This window comes from Lissotriton vulgaris, chromosome 5, assembly GCF_964263255.1.
Source record: "Lissotriton vulgaris chromosome 5, aLisVul1.2, whole genome shotgun sequence".
Lineage (NCBI taxonomy): Eukaryota > Metazoa > Chordata > Amphibia > Caudata > Salamandridae > Lissotriton > Lissotriton vulgaris.
In genome coordinates this window covers 766083460-766102922 of record NC_141693.1, presented here as the reverse complement: position 1 = coordinate 766102922, position 19463 = coordinate 766083460, and the positions used below count along the sequence as shown (strand labels likewise).

At 42.5% G+C, this 19463-nt stretch overlaps 1 protein-coding gene across 1 annotated transcript in view; it reads right to left on the bottom strand.

The window, feature by feature from the left end:
- LOC147711527 (claudin-16-like) overlaps nt 1–19463 on the bottom strand; it is a 405965-nt gene that overhangs the window by 280018 nt on the left and 106484 nt on the right. Inside the window, exon 2 of the mRNA XM_086920208.1 lies at nt 1198–1333. Within this exon, the coding sequence (XP_086776334.1) occupies nt 1198–1333 (136 nt within the window). The remainder of the gene's footprint in view (nt 1–1197; nt 1334–19463) is intronic.

Below are 19463 nucleotides of genomic sequence, written 5' to 3'. Positions count from 1 at the left end.
TGCAAGCTCCCGAACTTCTGGTTTCGGGATGTGCACGCTCACGACTGTCGTGGGGCGGGACTTCCGTCTTTGCGAGAAGCCCACGGAGTGGATGGCCCTGAGGACCGGTGAAAGCAGAAGTCAGGAGTGGCGGCTGAGGCCGCTGATGCGGTAAGTGGGGCTTGGGGGGCACGTGTGTGTGTGTGTGTCTGCGAGTGTGTGAGTGTGTGTGTGTCTGCGCTTGTGTGTGTCTGTGTGTGTCTGTGTGTGTGTGTGTGTCTGCGCATGTGTGTGTGCCTGCCTTCGGCCGGCCTGCATAAGCGCGTCCACAGATGCTGGTAGGTCGTGCACCGCTCTGTCTCCCTTGAGAGCGAACTCGGCGACAATAGGTCTCGAGAGCGAGACCTAAAAAGTACTGCTCGCACACATGATGTTAATTGATATTAGGTAACAAAACACATACCTTTGATACAGTCTGTTCCTCAGATGCAGCCGATCTGCTTCTGACATATTTGGGAGAGACTGTAAAGGTCTACAACAACTACTTAGAAAAAATGACCACAGAGCAAGAACATATTTAAATTATTTACAAAGAAATCTCTCTACTTTTACAGAGTGGAGCATCAGTACGTTAGTACATATCTACAGCTTAGATTTAGCTCTAAGACAATTCATAACAGTCACATATTTGACAAACTATGGACCATATTATCAAAAAAGGGCAATATATTATCGCCGTTTTTATCGGCAGGAAACTGCAGCTAAAGCGGCGATAATGGGCTTGATAATATGCCCTTGTGAATTCCCATAGAAGCCCAGGTTCTGGTGTTAACCTGGGCTTCTATAGGAATTCACAAGGGCATATTATCAAGACCATTATCGCCGCTTTAGCGGCAGTTTCATGCTAATAAACACGGCGATAATGTATCATCCTTTCTTGATAATATGGCCCTATATACTTTTCTGGGGTATTTTCAAATGGATCAGAGAGTTAAATCAGTGAAAAGGTGTAGCACATGTGTGGGGTCTGATCGATATCAGTGCATATTGGGAAAACAGCCTGTTGGCTACCAACTGAGGATGAGCGACTCAGTGGAAATGGCAGCTGGTATATTTTAATGAAGAGGTTCAAGGTAATCATTTTAGCTAATGAGAACACTATTTGATCAGACACATTTGCAAATCAATTTTAAATGTATTAACCTGCTGTGCACTCACCAGGGTGATCATTGAGGTAAGAAACAGGAATATCACAAGTCCAAAGATTAGCCATGTTATCAAAGACGCATTCGCTCCACAGTCCGCGGCATCGAGAGCTCAAACCTACAGATGAGTGGGGATCTTTTGCGTCTTGCTGGAAGAAAAACAAAATCAAGTATGAGGCATTGGAATGCTTCAGGGTAAGCCATATGTGATGGATACACTTTCCCACATTTCTGCCCTCTATATTGATCACAAACTGATTTAATGGTAGCCTGTACATGGATACACACTGTTTGATGTACTAATTTCCCTCTTTATTTAAACAATACAATATTTTTGTACCTTGTTTGTAGTGTTTAAATACTGTAGAGGTATGTGTTGTAATATGGTTTGGAAACGACCAAATTAACTTATGTAAGTAACAATGGTCATTTTACAAAGGAGAAATGCCCATGTATGTCCTGAACATGTTGTTGATAGTGATTCTTTATATTAATTTAAAATGCAGGCTACCCCCACACCAAAAACTCAAAAACAGCAGCCGAGACGCTGCCAGGAAAGAATCGACAACCTAGTGGATGGAGAAACTTGCCAAATCTTCAATAGGCTGCAAAGGTAAGTCAGGTGGCTGGCACAGCAAATCTTGGGCATGGCCAGATCTACATTCTTGGACCTTGTTCAGACACTGTGGGGGAGATTTACTAAGATGTTGCGCTGTGCTTGCGTCACAAAAGTGACGCAAATCGGCGCTAAATCTTCTTTTCCTAATTAACTTTCAAGCGCTAAATTTAGCACTGGAAATAACGTAAAATTAATGCGAAGCAGCGCATTGCGCTGCTTTGCATTACTTTGCGCCATGGGGCCGTACCAAGGGTGGTGCATGAGCTTTTCGACTTTGCATGAGTGCTGCACTGTGCAGCACAGATGCAAAGTGGGAAAAGCTTTACAACGTGCATAGCATAGTATTTTGTGCAGGAAGGGTACTCTTTCTGTACAAATCCTATGCTACACTCATGCACACACCCTAGTGATACAGCGCTATGGTGTGTGCATGGCATACAGCAGCTGAAATCAGCGCCAGCGCAAGGGAAAGGGGAGGAGAAAGCCATATCTTTGAAAATATGGCGCATTCCTGCTCCCTCCCTGTCATGCATCGTAGAGCAGCCTTGCGAGACTTTTTTGTAAATCTCCCCTTGTGTATCTTCTAGAATAACACTTATACTCCTGGACAAAATGTCAATGCGGCTTCACACAGACTGGAAAAATAATCAGTCAAAAGTAATTCCTTGATCTGGTGAGTTGCATCCTTCTACATTTATAATGGGCAATTGGCTGCTACACCCCCTTGGAAACAGGTGACTAGCTGAAATAAAGGGAAATATACACAAGGCATTTCTCTCATAGAGTTAGCAGCTATGGGAAGTCTGCCATACTGAGTTTTTTATAACCAGGAGCGCATTGTAACATTCTGCCCATGCAGACAGACTGTACAGGGATTTTTAAAAAGAGAACGTGATTGGTTGTTCATACGGGCGGACCAGAGAGGAACCTTCTTTCAGTATTCTCGTCAGGAGGTTGATGATTGTAGGATTGAAATTGGTGTTGTGTGATTGGTTCGGAGCACGTTCAAATAACGGAGAGAGAGATCTTGTTTCCATTATCTAATTTTTAAATATGGTGGCTGTTATTCTGCTGGTGTTCCGAGGTTACAAGTAAGAAGATGGGTGGATATTTGAGCAGAAGGTTCCTTGTGCTGATAGGATTGATGTTAAGCTTAATCATGAGAGTGAGACTTTTTTTGGGTTTTCCAGATCTTAAAAGGAGATTTTAATATATTTCCTGATTAACAAATATGAGGAACACTCATTCGATGGTGCTACACATAGAAAATTGAAAAGATTTAACAGATTCAAGTACCTTTTCTCATTTTTATGTACTGAATCTCCTCGTTACGCAGAATAACGCATGCCTCAGATATTAGATCTACTCTTATATCTGTTACCGATTGGTGTATCCAGTTGAAGTGGACATCTTGCTGACTATTATAGGAACACTATCAAAGTGCTGCACCGATGTTTGAACCATAGTGACTCGATAGAAGGATTGCTTCGCTCAAATTAAAAGTGAGTGTTGTATTGATACAAATGTGTACTTAGGATGTGTACGTAGCAGAATATTGGTCACTTTGTTTATGATTTCTTTCTGTATACATAATTGTGTTTTGATTAATAACAATGAAAAAAATAATGAAAAAATATCATCTTATAGCAAAAACATGGTTGTGTATATGGCACACTGATATGCATACATTTTGGAAATATGCTTATGAAAGCATATTGCAGCACCTCTGTTATTATATATTATATTATATATATATATATATATATATATATATATATATATATATATATATATATATGATTTTCACCTCGCACAGCGGTTGCTGTGCAAATGCACTTCCACTCCAGCCTCTCACAAAGCCAACCAGGAAAAGCGCGTGTGCTCAAACAAACTTTAATTCATTTTCGGTTCCAGCATGTTGTCAACGGGAATCATGGAACAAACCCAACGCGTTTCGGCGAACCGCACTCGCCTTGGTCACGGGTAACTTGTGTGACGGGAATGAACAGTTTTTAAATAAAGTTGCTATTCAAAGTGCACATGTGACTTTCTCAGTGAAAATAATAAACATAAACAATGGACATGGAACCTTTGATAGGTCAAAACAAAGAGCAAAACTCACCTGTGGCCCGACACTTTGAGGAACACCATGGTAGTAATCACAACCTCCTCAAATTACTACCCCCTATGAAGAGAGGAGGAGATAAGATCCGTAGGTTGCGACAGTTAGAGAACAGGTACATTGTTAACCTCGATACCCTGATCCGAGGTGGCCTCAATTCGGAGGAAGAGATGATATGGCATCTTGGAGAATGAATTCTGATGTTCTTGTATTTTGTGAGTGGAATGCAGATACCATGTCTGACATGTAAATAATTTTAATATTGTTCTTGAGTATGAAATTCTGTCTGCAGTATGTCAATACATAATAGATATTACTGAGCCCATGCAAGACAAACGTAGTATCATGTTTTTTAACATTAGTTTAGAAGTTATCACATTTGATTAAGGGTGTGGGCACTTTTCACAGGAACGGGTATTGGTTTGCTGTAGGAAGTGGTATGAAAAGTTCAGCTCTGACGGATTTGCACTTTTCTTTCTTTTTCTCCCCTACTTATGCACAGGACTTCGGAGGAATACTATATGAGAAATCCTCCCCTACGTGATGACAACATGTGTATCTTATTGAGTCTGTCCTTATTTTCCCACTGGGGAAGTAGATGATTAATCTTCAACCAATTCTCTGATGGACAAGAGAATGCTTATTGGATGATTGAAACTTTATTTACTGAGTGACCGCCATTCCACTTGGATTATATAGAGACATTGGCACGCACTGGCGTATTATCACTGTATATATTATGGGCACTATTTTCTTCTCAATTGTTGTTCAAGAGACGACGATGTCTTTGACAGCTTACACAAAAACTCTATAGAAGATGTATCTAATTTGTTTGTGGGGTGATTATTGATAATTATCAAGAACAAGAATTATCGCAATACTCCGGAAATGTGCATGGTGTAAATAGGATGATTTTCCACTTGGAATGATACAATTAATTGACACTATGTGGTACTAATGTTGAAGGGCGAATCTGTAAAGTATAAACAGAGATAAGTACAAATTATTAGTTCTTGAACAAACACCACTGTAAGATGGCCGCCAATACCAAAGGTTCCATGTCCCTTGTTTATGTTTATTATTTTCACTGAGAAAGTCACATGTGCACTTTGAAAAGCAACTTTATTTAAAAACTGTTCATTCCCGTCACACAAGTTACCCGTGACCAAGGCGAGTGCGGTTCGCCGAAACGCGTTGGGTTTGTTCCATGATTCCCGTTGACAACATGCTGGAACCGAAAATGAATTAAAGTTTGTTTGAGCACACACGCTTTTCCTGGTTGGCTTTGTGAGAGGCTGGAGTGGAAGTGCATTTGCACAGCAACTGCTGTGCGAGGTGAAAATAGTATTGTTTCCAGGGTGACCTCTATCCCTGGTGTTGCACCTCAGTTTTTGGGTCCCGGTGGAATGGAGGAAGTGGTCTTGGATATATACATATATCCTACTGGCGGTCGCCAGTAGGTAGTTATAGTTAGGATTTTTTCAATGCAAAATCTCAAAATTCTATTTGGAATAACTTTGGCGCCGGTTGACGAATCTGCCTGAAAATCTCCTCAAATTTGCCTCGCGGAGCATTGGTTGTTCCTTGAAAGTTTTGGGGGGATTCGTCAAGCGGGGACCGAGATAAAAGGGGGGTCCCAAAACGTGTTTTCCCCATGTTAATTTCCATAGGGCGGTCGAACTTACTTTTAGCCCGAACGGCTGAATGGATTATCACCAAACTTGGCAAAATTGTAGGGACTGGTAGCCCGATGTGCCTTTGCTATGTCTCAAGATATGTGCTCCAGTGGATTTTGAGTAATTTAGGTTCAAATAAATATATATATCTATGGCAGCGCCCCGGTACGCGCACCGGGCGCGCCACGCGAGGTGCGCAGGAAAGCTGATTGGCTGTCGGGTGTCTGTAAACATAAGTCAGAATAAGGAAAAAAGGTGGGGTCTTTCATCATTTGGAAAAAAAAAAGGCCTGAACCAATGAGAAGTGTTATTTTCAGGTCACAAGACCAGGGATTTCATCATTATGAAACTAAAACTGTTCTGCACCAATTAAAAGTGTTATTTTCAGGTCACATGACCGACGCGCTTACGCGACGCACCCCGGGTCGCGTCGCGTAAGCGCGTCGGATGTTTACGTTGCGCGAGCGTATTCGCTCGAGTGCTTCCGGGTGCGCTTACGCCGTGCGTATCACGCGGACGCGGCTACGCGATACGTCACGATCATGTTTTTGTTCGCGACATTGGCGCTAACGGGACCATGTCATGAGTGATGTAATATGTGACGTCATCAGCAGTGCATTACACGCGCAAGTTATAGTGAGTCCAACTAACTATAACGTGGAATTTCAATGGTTTTATGTCAGTAAAATTTCCAGCTAACTATAACTGGTGTGAAACCTATGGTTTTTTCAGTGAATATATATATATATATATATATATATATAACCTACTACGGTCGCCAGTAGGTAGTTATAGTTAGGATTATTTTGAATAGGGAATTCGCAACATTCTATTGGGAATAACTTTGGCGCTGGTTGATGAATCTGCCTGAAAATTTCCTCAAGTTTGCCTGGCGGCGCTTCGCTCCTTCCCTAAAAGTTTGGGGGGAATTCGTCAAGCGGGGGCCGAGATAAAAGAGGGGTCCCAAAACGTGTTTTTCCCATGTTAATTTCCATGGGGCGGTCAAACTCACTTTTAGCCCGAACGGCTGAATGGATTTCCACCAAACTTGGCAAAATTGTAGGAACTGGTAGCCCGATGTGCCTTTGCTATGTCTCAAGATATGTGCTCCAGTGGATTTTGAGTAATTTAGGTTAAAAAAAATATATATCTGTAAGCGCGCCCCGGTACGCGCACCGGGGCGCGCACCAGCGCGCTACGCGAGCGGAAAGCTGATTGGCTCACGGGTGTCTGTCAACATTTCAAACAGTCCGGAGTGGCCGCCATCTTGTGTCTCGGTAGGATCGAGACACATGAGGTGGCAAAAACAAAGGGGGAAATGACCAAAAGGGGGCAGGGTAGACCCCCCCTGACCCCCTAGGTTTGATGTGGGGGCCATAAAAGGGCCCCGCTGGGCAAAAAAAAAGATTTATTTTTCAATTTGCGCAGGGGGAGCGCCTGGTACGTGCACCGGGGAGCATACCGGGGAGCGTACCATGGGGAAAACCCAGGGTAACAGTAAAATAATAATTTAAAGTGCTTAGAGCTAGGGTAGCTCTGAATAGAGTTGTTGTGTTGTGTGGGTGATTTAAGTACCAACATGTAGGTACCAATGCAGAGTCTTAAATTTAATGTACACCGTCTCCTCTGTAGATATCCTGCATGTTGTTAGAGAAGTTATTGTGGTATACGGAATCCATACCATAGTCTGTCAGGAAAGCAGAAACAGATCCTTTAAGCACTCCCTGAGAAGGCCTAGGGGATCATGGGTAGTCTATCCTGCTCCCTTATGATGAAAAAGAGATGTAAAATACACATTGGAGATAATATAGTGGGAGAAAGTAAGTAACTATGAGCAAACTTATTATGTAACACAAAAAAGTTGCACAGTATACTATAAGTCTCACTTTATATTATAATCATTTTGGTACTACTTCATGATTTACATATAAAAATGAATAATGTCTCAAACAATTTATGATTATTAAATATAAATTTATTCTTCTGATTTTTCAAAATGTAATAAAACTTCCAACATTAGATTGTCTGGAATTTCTTCATAATTTTCATTGCATGAATCAATTTTTTCCAAACAGTCAATTAATTGTTGGTCCATAGAGTCATCCATGAAATCGAAGTCATCTTTTTTTCTTCTGGATTGTTCTCAACCTTTACTTCGAAAGAAATAATATTGGATTGTTCTTTTCCTTCCATTTTCTTTCTGTAAATTGCATAAAAAATAACTATATCAGTAGAGTTAGGGTACTGTTGGGTTTAAGTTCAGACAGGTACTTCTGAGTTTTTAACAGTGAAGTAATTTTTGGGCAGTGTATGGTTTCAGGCAGGAAGTAGAACTATTAAAAAGTGCATGTGATGAAGCATAAGTAAATTCATAATTTTACCAGAGAAGCCTAACTCAATCCATAACTATAACAGAGAAGCCTATCTCAATCTATAACTATTACAGAGGGACAATATATAACTATCAGAAAATGTTTTCCCAAATTAACTTAAAGTGCACAACATAGTTCCCCTTCCAAATTAACAACTTACCTTTGTCAAAGCAGTTGAAGTTTTCAGTGAAAATTCTTTCCAAATGTACCTCAGGTTTTACTTGTCAAAATGGCTGTGTTTCCCTCTCATTTTTCATATATATTTTCATGTACATGACCAATAAAATGTCAGCACATAAAAGTAAAAAATGAAAGTAACATTTTAATTGGTTGTAAATTCTAACACTTTCAAATGTGTTTTTGTCATGTAATTTACCTCAGGATATTTAGACAGGGCTACAGCCTAAATGGCTCGATTGGAATTCCACCAAATTTGGGAAAATGGTAGGGACTGGTATGTAGTAGGGCCTATTCTATATTTGGTGAAAGCGTCTCCAGTGGTTTTTATGTAAATTAACTTCCCACATTTTTTGGGAGCGCTTACCGGTGCGCGTACCGGAGCGCGCACCGGGAGCGCTACGGGAGTCCGCCATTTTGTGTTTCCGTAGAATTGAGACACAAGATGGAGGACAAACAACGTTGGGAATGGGTAAAAGGGGGCACGGTAGACACCCCCTGACCCTCTAGGCTTTCTGAGGGGAGTTTAGGAGGTACATATATGCAAAAAAATAGAAAAAAAAATGTTTAATTTCGCGGGGGCGCGCCCGGTACGCGCACCGGGGAGCGTACCGGGGAGCGTACTTTGGTAAAAATAGTGAAAAAAGTTAGAGTAAGATAATCATTTTGAGTGATCAGAGGTAGGGTAGCTCTGAAAAGAGCTTTTGGGTTCTGTGGCTGATTTAGGTACCTACAGGTAGGTTCCAATGCACAGTTTTAAGTTCAGGAGGAATATTCTATTCCCCTCATCTGAGAAGTGCTCACCATCTCCTCTGTAGATATCTTGCATGTTGTAACGCAAGTTATTGTTGTATATTGAACCCATTCCATAGTCTCTCATGTAAGCAGAAACAGATTTATTCACATGTTTCCGTGCTTTCTCAAATTGTGGACAAAATTGGTTGGACCACTTCCATTTCTGTCTTTGACATATATTGGAATATACCAAGGCAGTTTGTGGAAAAAGTGCCATCAATTGACCAAAGGTGTCCTTTAAAAGCATTTCCAGACCTACCCCAGTCAAAGTGCCCAAGTCATTTCCACCACAGTGCACAATTATGAGGTCAGGGTGTGGCTGATGCAAAAAGGTTTTCACCAATGGTATCAATTGGTGACATCTCAATCCTCTCTGGCCAATCCACTTGATGTCCACATTTGGTAAATCAAGGTTGTGAAAATTTCTGATAGCTGCATACCTTTGAGCCCAGTGGATGTAGCTATGTCCAATAATCCAGACAGAATACATGGTGAGAGAAGGTTCTGGTGCAGTCAGATGAAGTGTGGGAATGAAATGGCAGTTGGAACAGTAGGAGTTAACAAAAAAATAACTGTGGAGTTTCACTGCTCTTGAATCACAAGCAATGATTGGTGGATTCAGATAGTTGAAAACTGAAAGTTAGGGTGCATGGTTGTGTTGTGTGAAAGAAGCAATTTGAATGGTTAACAAAAAGTCATTTAAAGAAACATTGCACTGGATAAGCTGGTGTATTGAGAGGTCAAACATCCTTGCTGAGTTCATTTGCAACATTGTAGAATAAACTTTTGAACCTGAGAGTTCAGTGAGGAGGGAGTTGCTATGGTAACAGGTAGAAAGGGCTGAGGGGGGAAGGGTGTTGGTTTGAAAATAGTGAGGGAAGAGTTTTAATTGGTTGAAATGAGGCATATGTGTGTAGAATTAGAGGTTTTCTGTGCCAGTCTTGGTTACAGTGTCTGGAGTGCATACCTTTTGCTCTGCTAAAGAAATATTGGTGTGTGTGTCTGACACTGTTCTCAATCTCCCAAAGCATTTGTAAAGGTAAGTAATGATTCATTTAATATAGATAGAGACTTGAATGCTCTATGGAGAAGATTTGGAAGCAGATTGTGGTTTTTTAATGTTGCTTTGTGTCATGTTTTTTGATAATGCTTGGTAAAAAGATTTTGCTGCATAGAGGAATTGTATTTTGTAAAATTGAGAAGTTTCAGTAGTAACATTGAATGCTTGTACATAGGACCTGTGCTGTGTTTCTAAAATGTTATTTAAAAAATGATTTTGGGGTAAATGAATGGCTTTTATATTTTTGAGAAGGAATGCATAGTGTCTGCCTGATTAAATAAATATATTTGAACCTTTCACAATGATGTCACCTGCGTTACGTCAGATTAGGAAGCAGATTGAGTTTCTTTCTTGTTGGTTTGTGTCTTTTTTTTTTTGATAATGCTTGGTTAAAAGATTTTGCTGCATATTCTGGCCACTAGATTACTGCCACACATGACCACCTTGGTCCATGAGGACCAAGCGGGGTTCATCCCCACTAGGAATACATCCCATAATATCCGCCGCTTGATCCGTGTAATGGACAGAGCTCAGGCCCTGGAGCATAGATCCGCAGTGCTATCAGTGGATATCGAGAAAGCATTCGATAGCCTGGAATGGCTATATCTTGCTAAGGTCCTGGAGAAGCTCGGCCTAGGAGGGGTCTTTGGCCGCTGGACGCAGGTCCTATACGCTGAGGCAATGGCCAGGGTAAGACTGGGACCAGTGATATCGCCCGCGTATCCAGTGCGCAGAGGAACGAGGCAGGGCTGCTCGCTATCCCCTCTCCTGTTCGCTTTGGCGATGGAACCCCTGGCGGCGCAGGCGCGAACGGGAGTATCATACTCGGGAATCCAATGCAACGAGGAAAACCATTATATCTCATTGTATGCGGATGATCTGCTGCTCTACTTAGAGGACACGGAAGATGCCCTGAAGGGGGCGACGGAAATGCTCTCTCGGTTTGGCAGCCTATCAGGCCTCAAGGTGAACTGGAATAAAACCTGCATTTTCCCGCTAAGGAGAAATGTACAGTACCCCCCTCTAACGATCGATGTGGTCTGGGAGGGCACATGCTTCACCTACCTGGGGGTCAGGGTTTATCATGAAGTTGCTGACCTACTAGAGGGCAACATAGGTCGTTGCATAAGGGCGTTGCGGGGCTCTATGACTTTTTGGGCCTCTCTCCCTTTGTCAGTTCTAGGCCGGATAGCATTGTTGAAAATGGTGGCTCTGCCGAGGTTACTCTATTATTTCCGCACCCTGCCGATCTGGATCCCTCTGCAGGTTTTTAAGGAGTTGCGATCGATGGTCATTGCCTTCCTTTGGGGCCGAGGCAGGCGCAGAGTGGCGTTGCATACGTTGCATAGACCTAAACTCGAGGGGGGATGGCAGTCCCCGATTTTGAACTGTACTACCTCAGCTTCAGGTCTTAACGCAAAACATCGCGAGAGAGTTTAGGGGCCCTGACCAGGAACGGGGGAAAGGTATTCAGCGGCACGTCTTGTCCTACATTGTGATGCAGCAGCAGCTGGGATTGGGCGATCTCACGATTGAAGAGAAAACCCTCCGGATGTGCTGGCTTAGGAGCCTAAAGAGGGCGGGGGCTGCCCGCCCGTACGCCCCTGAGATCCCCATAGGAATGTTGACGGCACTGCCACATGGAGGAGATTGGTCTCCGTTGGCGGAATGGGAAGACCTGGGTCTGCAGATGGTGGGAGACCTTTATGCCGACGGGGTGCTGGCTCCCTTTCAAGTCTTACAGGAACAGTTTGGACTCTCGGATGGGAGCTACCTCTTGCATGCCGCAGTGACGACAGCGGTACATAAGCACTGGAGGGGGGGACTGGCAGAACCAGACACGACCATGGCCTGCCAATACGTGGTGATGGCTGCGGGTACAGTAAAGGCGGTGACCTGTCTTCATTCACAAATGTTGAACGAGGGTCTTGCTCCGTTAGCCGCGCTGAAGGGAAAATGGGAAGAGAGCATTGGTAAGCCCATAGCTGACCCGGTTTGGGGCCACATTTGGAAGAGAACATGGAAGGGTAGTAGGAATGCTCGCTTTCAGCAGATACACTTCTTTATACTGCATAGGGCGTACCTGACACCAGGAAAAATTAGAAGACACTTTCAGGTACAGGATGCAGCGTGTCCGAGATGCTTGGTACCTGATGTTGAGCTAGATCACATGCTGTGGGAATGCCCGCGACTGGGGACATACTGGGCAGAAGTGGGGGAGCTCCTGAATGCAGTAACGGAGAGAGAAGTGGAATTTGATATGGCCGCGTGCATATTGCTTTGGTTTCCGCACACGACCAAGACCAAAATTACTAGTAAGTTTATTGACCTGGGACTCATGCTGGCGCAAAGGGAGATTACTTGGCGCTGGAAATCCAGGGAGGGCCCGTCTATCCGGAGATTGACGAATGAGTTGAGGAAATGGTCCAAATGTAAGAGTGAGATCAGAATGCAACAGGCCACGAGGACTGGTAACGAGAAGAGCTTAGATCTTGCAAGAGCATGGGAAATGATTGTGCAGGATCTGAATGACCTGTTGATCAAGGATGAAGAGGAAGGGCAATTGGAAAGGGAGGTTCTATGAGGCATGGGAGGCCGAGTGTTTGACCCCGATAGGCAATTTGTCATCGCTTTGGAACTTATAGATACCACCCACATCAGAGGCAGCGGGGGAGGGAGGGGTTGGGGGGGGAGTTATGGGGACACCGCAGACACACCAAAGGAGGCAATTACAGTAGGGAGACTCTCCAGGTCCCCCAGCAGATGGAGTGTAGGGCGGCACGTAGTTGTCAATGAGGCAGTGGAAGAAGCGAATCGCTGACGAACGATTGAGTTGGGAAAGTGTGAGGATAGACCTAACAGCTCGGACACTGGAGATCAGGGCAAAGATTGAGGTAAAGAATGGAAAGTCTTGGCGGTGGGGAGGGGGAGGGGGGAGTTTGATAGGGGATAAAAGCGGATACAAAATTGTGCTGTTGACCCGGTGTCCCTCTGATCGGCACGTGAGAACTCCTGATGGGGTAGCTTGATGCGCCGCCCAGCCTCCGGGATGTGGGCTGAATGGCTGTGTACCATTTTTTACAACAGTATAGTGCCTTATATTGTAAGAGGAAGACTGGTCACCTGACCTTGAAGATTGTTGATAATTCTGCAATAAAAACACATTTAAAAAAAAAAAGATTTTGCTGCATAGAGGAATTGTATTATGTAACATTGAGAAGTTTCAATAGTGACGTGGAATGCTTGTACATAGGACCTTTGCTGTGTTTCTAAAATGTTATTAAAAAAACGATTTTGGGGTAAATGAATGGCATTTATATTTTTGAGAAGGAATGCATAGTGTTTGCCTGATTAAATAAATATATTTGAACCTTTCACAATGATGTCACCTGCGTTACCTCAGATTAGGAAGCAGATAGAGCTTCTTTCTTGTTGGTTTGTGTCATGTTTTTTGATAATGCTTGGTAAAAAGATTTTGCTGCATAGAGGAATTGTATTATGTAAAATTGAGAAGTTTCAGTAGTGACATGGAATGCTTGTACATAGGACCTGTGCTGTGTTTCTAAAATGTTATTTAAAAAACGATTTTGGGGTAAATGAATGGCTTTTATATTTTTGAGAAGGAATAAATAGTGTCTGCCTCATTAAATAAATATATTTGAACCTTTCACTATGATGTTACCTGCGTTACCTCAGATTAGAAGCAGATTGAGCTTCTTTCTTGTTAGTTTGTGTCATGTTTTTTGATAATGCTTGATATGAACATATGCAAGATAGAGGAATTGTATTTTGTGAAATAGTGAATTTTCAGTAGTGGAATGGAATGCTTGTATATAGGACCTGCGCTGTGTTTCTAAAATGTTATTTAAAAAACGATTTTGGGGTAAATGAATGGCTTTTACATTTTTGAGAAAGAATAAATAGTGTCTGCAAGATTAAATAAATATATTTGAACCTTTTAGAATGATGTCACCTGCGTTACCTCAGATTAGAAAGCAGATTGAGGTTCTTTCTAGTTGGTTTGTGGCATGTTTTTTGGAAATGCTTGATATCAACATATGGAAGATAGAGGAATTGTCTTTTGTGAAATAGTGAGGTTTCAGTAGTGAAATTGAATGCTTGTACATAGGACCTGTGCTGTGTTTCTTAAATGTGATGCGAAAAACGATTTTGGGGAAAATGGACGGCTTTCACATTTTTTAGAAGGAATAAATAGTGTCTGTATGATTAAATAAATATATTTGAATCTTTCACAAGGATGTCACCTGTGTTTCGTCAGATTAGGAAGTAGATTGTTCAGATGAGGTGAGGCCTGTCCAGGGGTGTAGATGAGGTGAGGCCTGTCCAGGGGTGCAGATGAGGTGAGGCCTGTCCAGGGGTGCAGATGAGGTGAGGCCTGTTCAGGGTTGCAGATGAGGTGAGGCTTGTACAGGGGTGCAGAGGAGGCGAGGCATGTGTTGAAGAGTGTAGTGGGAGAGAGGCCTGTCCAGGGGTGCAAAGGAGGTGAGGCCTGTGTCTAAGAATGCAGTGGGGGAGAGGCTTCATGAAGTCCAGTCCACTGCACTCTTAGACACAGGCCTCACCACCTCCGCTCCCCTGGACAGGCCTCGCCTCCTCTACGCTTCTGGACAGGCCTCACCTCATCTACATCCTTGGACAAGCCTCTCCCCCACTACACCCTTGATCACAGGCATCACCTCTTCTACAACCTTAAACAGGACTGATCTCCTCTGACCGCTAGACAGGCCTCACCTCCTCTGCACCCCTGGACATGCCTCACCTCATCTGCACAATCTGCTTCCTAATCTGAGGAAACACAGGTGAAACGTGCAATCATGTAGACACTATCTAAACCTTGTGAATAATGTAAAACCAATTCATGTGCTCTAAATCAATTTTTACATAACATTTAAAAAACAGAGCACAGGTCATTTGTACAAGCATTTCATTACACTACTGAAACCTCACTCTTTTACAAAATACAATTCCTCTATGCACTAACATTTCTTTACCATGTATTATCAAGAAATATGACACAAAGGAAGAATAAAAAAGCTTAATGTGCTTCCTAATCTTAGGAAACATAGCTGACAAGTTTGGGAAAATTGCAAATATATTTATTTAATCATGCAGACACTTTCTAATCCTTCTGAAAAATGCTAAAGCCATTCATTTGCCCCTTAATCGTTTTTAAATTAACATTAAGAAAAACTGAGCACAGGTCATATGTACAAGCATTCCATTTCACTACTGAAACCTCAGTTTTTTACAAAATACAATTCCTCTATGCAGCAAAAAAATTTATCAAGCATTAACAAAAAACATAACAGAAAGCAACAATAAAAAAACACAATCTGATTCCTAATCTAAGGAAATACACCTGACATGATTGTGAAAAGTGCAGAGGAGGTGAGGAAAGCCCAAATGGCTTTCATGATTGTGAAAGGTGCTGAGGATGTGAGGCCTGTGTCCAAGAGTGCAGTGGGGGAGAGGCTTTATGAAGTCCTGTCCACTGCACTCTTGGACACAGGCCTCACCTCCTCTGTTCCCCTGGACAGGCATCACCTCATCTGCACTCCTGGTCAGGCCTCACCTCATCTGCACCCTGTTACCATCAATTATACCCAATACATTGAGGTCTGTCCAGGGGGCACAGAGGAGGTGAGGCTTGCTCACGGGTCAGATGAGGTGAGTCCTGTCCATTGCACTATTGGACACAGGCCTCACCTCCTCTGCACCCCTGGACAGGCCTCACCTCATCTGCACAATCTGTTTACTAATCTGAGGAAACACAGGTGACATGATTGTGAAATGTGCTAACATATATTTTTAATCATGCAGATACTATCTAATCCTTGTCAATAATGTAAAACCAATTCATGTGCCAGAAATCTTTTTTTAAATAACATTAAAAAAACAGAGCACAGGTCATATTACAAGCATTTTATTACACTACTGAAACCTCACTTATTTTCAAAATACAATTCCTTTATGCATCAACATTTCTTTACCAAGCATTATTATTATTTTTCCACCTGTCCCCTTCTAACACCCGCTCTCTGACTTATTCCTTTTTATATCCTGACTCTGTGTTACACTCTCTTACACTCTCTCTTTGACTTACTTTCTCTTACACCCTGTCTCTGATTTATTCCCTCTGTCTCTTTTTAACAGCAATTTCTAAATCATACTCTCTCTTACATCCTCTTGCTGATTTACTCCGTCTTACAACATTTCTCTTTGTAACATTCTCTCCCTGTCTTACTCCCTATTACACCTTTTGTCTGTTTTACACACTCTCTATCTCTTTCTGACTTTTTTATTCCCTTCCTCTCTTCCTGTTACATCCTCTGTCTGACCTACTTCTTGTTATATCCTCTCTCTGATTTACTTCCTCTTACACCCTCTCTCAAACTTACTTTCTCTCTCTCCCTTTTACAGGCTCTCTCTGTTTTAGTCTCTTTTACATCCTCTTCCCTTCTAACAACCTGTCTCTGTCTTACATCCTGTTACACCCTTTCTCTGTTTTACACCGTTACACCCTTTTTCGGACTTACTCTTTTTCTCCCTTTCTTTGACTTACTCCCTCTCCCTATTACATCCTTTTTCTGTCTTACAACCTATTATACACTCTCTCTGTCTTACTCCTTCTCTATGTTTTACTCCCTCTACCTGTTTCTTTGTCTGACTCTCTCTGTCTCTTTGTGTTACTCCCTCTAGTTGTTTTTCTCTGTTTTACTCCTAGTTATATAGTTGCTGTGGTATAAACTTAGATATGTTGTAAACTAGTGTTTATATCGTTTGCTTATTGTCATTGCTTTGTTGTTTGCTAATAGTGGTCTATAATGTGTTATTTTTTTCTTTACCACAGATTGAAATCAACATTTCAGAAGTAAGGAAACATGCCCTCAAGGCAGAGGAGAAGGAAAGATGCCATACGGAAAAAATCAAAAACCGCAACGGAATTGAAGCACTCCCCTACAACAAGTACTTCAAAAAACACAAAAAAAGCTCCTGGTAAGACAACTAAGTCTTTTTTTCGGAACATATGTAGAGCAAAAGAAAACTTTAATGGGAATGTGAATATACAGAAGGAGAGAGCAAATTTGAAAAGGAAGGAGAGGCCCCCCAAAAATGTTACTACTGGAGCAGGAGAGAACAGTATGTATAGCAATAGAAGGCAAAAAGAATTTAGTGACATTCGTAGACGAATGTTTCGCTATAGGATAGTTTTAAATTTGTTAAGAAATGTAAAGAAAGGTAAACAGAGAGCTGCTTTTTACAAGAAAAAGAAAAGTGTAGAGAAGATTGTTGATCAGGCTTTTGAAGTTTAGAAAAAATTACTTATTTTAGTAATCAATAGAATTAGGATACTTAACAAGGCAATTGATGTTTTCAAATCGAGCAGTAGATGAAAAAGAATAATTAATCGGACTCATTTTTGTGAAGTTTTTTCTGGAGAATGGATGCATAGTTCAAGTTTTGAGCCATTTTTTAATGAGGAGAGTTACTTCCAGGAGAATGTTTTGGTTAATGCAGTTGACACCAGTGGTCGAGCATATGAGGTGAAAGACGTATGTCCGATGGAAAAAGAGAAACTTGTGTCTAGAGATGCAGCAGAGGTGTTAGCTGATGAAGTTTTAGGGAGACGTACTAAGGGTCCAGTGTACACATGGAAGTGTAGTAGTATTTGTAGTGTGCGACAGGATTCAATCGATTTGCTTCGTAATTTCTTATGTACATATAGTAAGAAAAGTCTAAAACAGAAAATGAAGATGTTGCAAGACTTAGATCCTTGCAGAGTGAGAGTGTAACGGGGTATACCGGCGTACCCCTCATGACCACGTGACTGGGGACGATCAGAGACTAGCCGTGTCTACCACCCCTCTCTCTTGCCCTTTACAGACTGGCTTGCCCGGCATCGGCGGGGGTTCGATCACTCAGGAAGAGGAGTTAGACACCTACTGGCCCTTTAATTCCCGAGCCGAGGACAAGTGGGCGGAGCTACGCGAGGACGCGGCTGCGTCAAAGGAGGAAGTCTCGGAGTCCAGGGTGTGCTTGTTCACCCGGAGTGGAGACGTGAGAGGAGAGGAGTTGAGAGAGCCGAGACCGATTGCCGAAAAGGAGAGAAGACTGGAGGAAGCGGAGAGCTGGGTAGCAGCGGCGCCCAAGACGGTGGATACGCCAGGAGGCCAACGTCCCCACGAGCCGCCCTGCCACACACCCGGGGGAGGTGTGTGGCTAGCCCAGGTACGGAGCAAAAGCAGGGGCTGGGTTGGACGGAAGGGCGCTTCCTCCCCGTAGCCTTGGGTATTTCTTGTCCCGGTATCCTTTTCCCCGAGCACCAGCCTTCCCCCCCCCCCTCTCACCGGCCGAACATCGTGTGACACGGGTTTGTGTGCTTCCTCACTCCCTTACCCTTGCGCACCTGTACATATTGAGCACCAGACTCACGTTGTCCTTTGTTTGTTTGTATCGAGAGACACAACGGAAGTCGACGGAGCCACCCCGCGACGGAGCCCTGAGAGACATAGGAGAGGAGAGAAAGAGAAGCCCAGGAGCAGACGGACTTTGAGAAGCCGCTCTCCCCGTCGTCCGGTCCCTATCCGCAAAACTTGTACTGACTACCTGTTTGCCTCATTAAAACCCGTTAAAACAAAGACTCGTCTCCGGCCCCTCACTCCCGCCCCCGTTACAGAGAGAAAACACAGGTTTGCATGGGCATTCACTGACTTGTCTTTCTAGAAAAGTATGTCAGAGTGTTTTTCATCATTTTAGGATGTTAGCAGTGCATCATAATAAAGTGAGGAAATTAGTGAGAAGGTTGTATTATGCAAAAAGTTCAGCACTTAAGCTTAAACAGTTAAGCAGTGCTCTTTTGCATGGATCTGAATTGGATGTGAAGAGCATTTGTGAAGAAATTGAGTTTTGTTATTTTGGGGACAAAGTGGACAGTGTAGAAATTGATACAGTAATAGAAGGTAATGTGGAAGACAATGTACAGATTTCAAGTTTAAGGTGAAATCAAGTGAAAGGCCAAATTTTACTTGTGTGTTGTCGACGGACTCCTTATAAGATTCAGACTAGGTTAGTTGATTTATATGCAAAAAGTGAAATGGAAAATAATAGTGAATGGAAGGATTTTGTAACTTATTTGTTGGTGGAGAATTCTTTTGATTTGAGTTCTGATCAGCGTATTTGTAATTATTGTTTTAAAAAATTAAATGAAAAAATAATGCCTGCTAGAGCTGTTCATAATGATCTTGAGTTGGTAGACATTCCTTCTGAATTGATGGATTTAAATACTTATGAATCTATTTTGATTCAATGTGTCCATCCTTTTCAGGCTATTGTTCGCATGGAGCCTAAGATAGGGAAATTGCCTCCTTCAGATTTACAAAGAGGATTAAAGGGAAGAGTTGTTTATTTGCCTCTAGATTTCAAGAAAAATATTGATA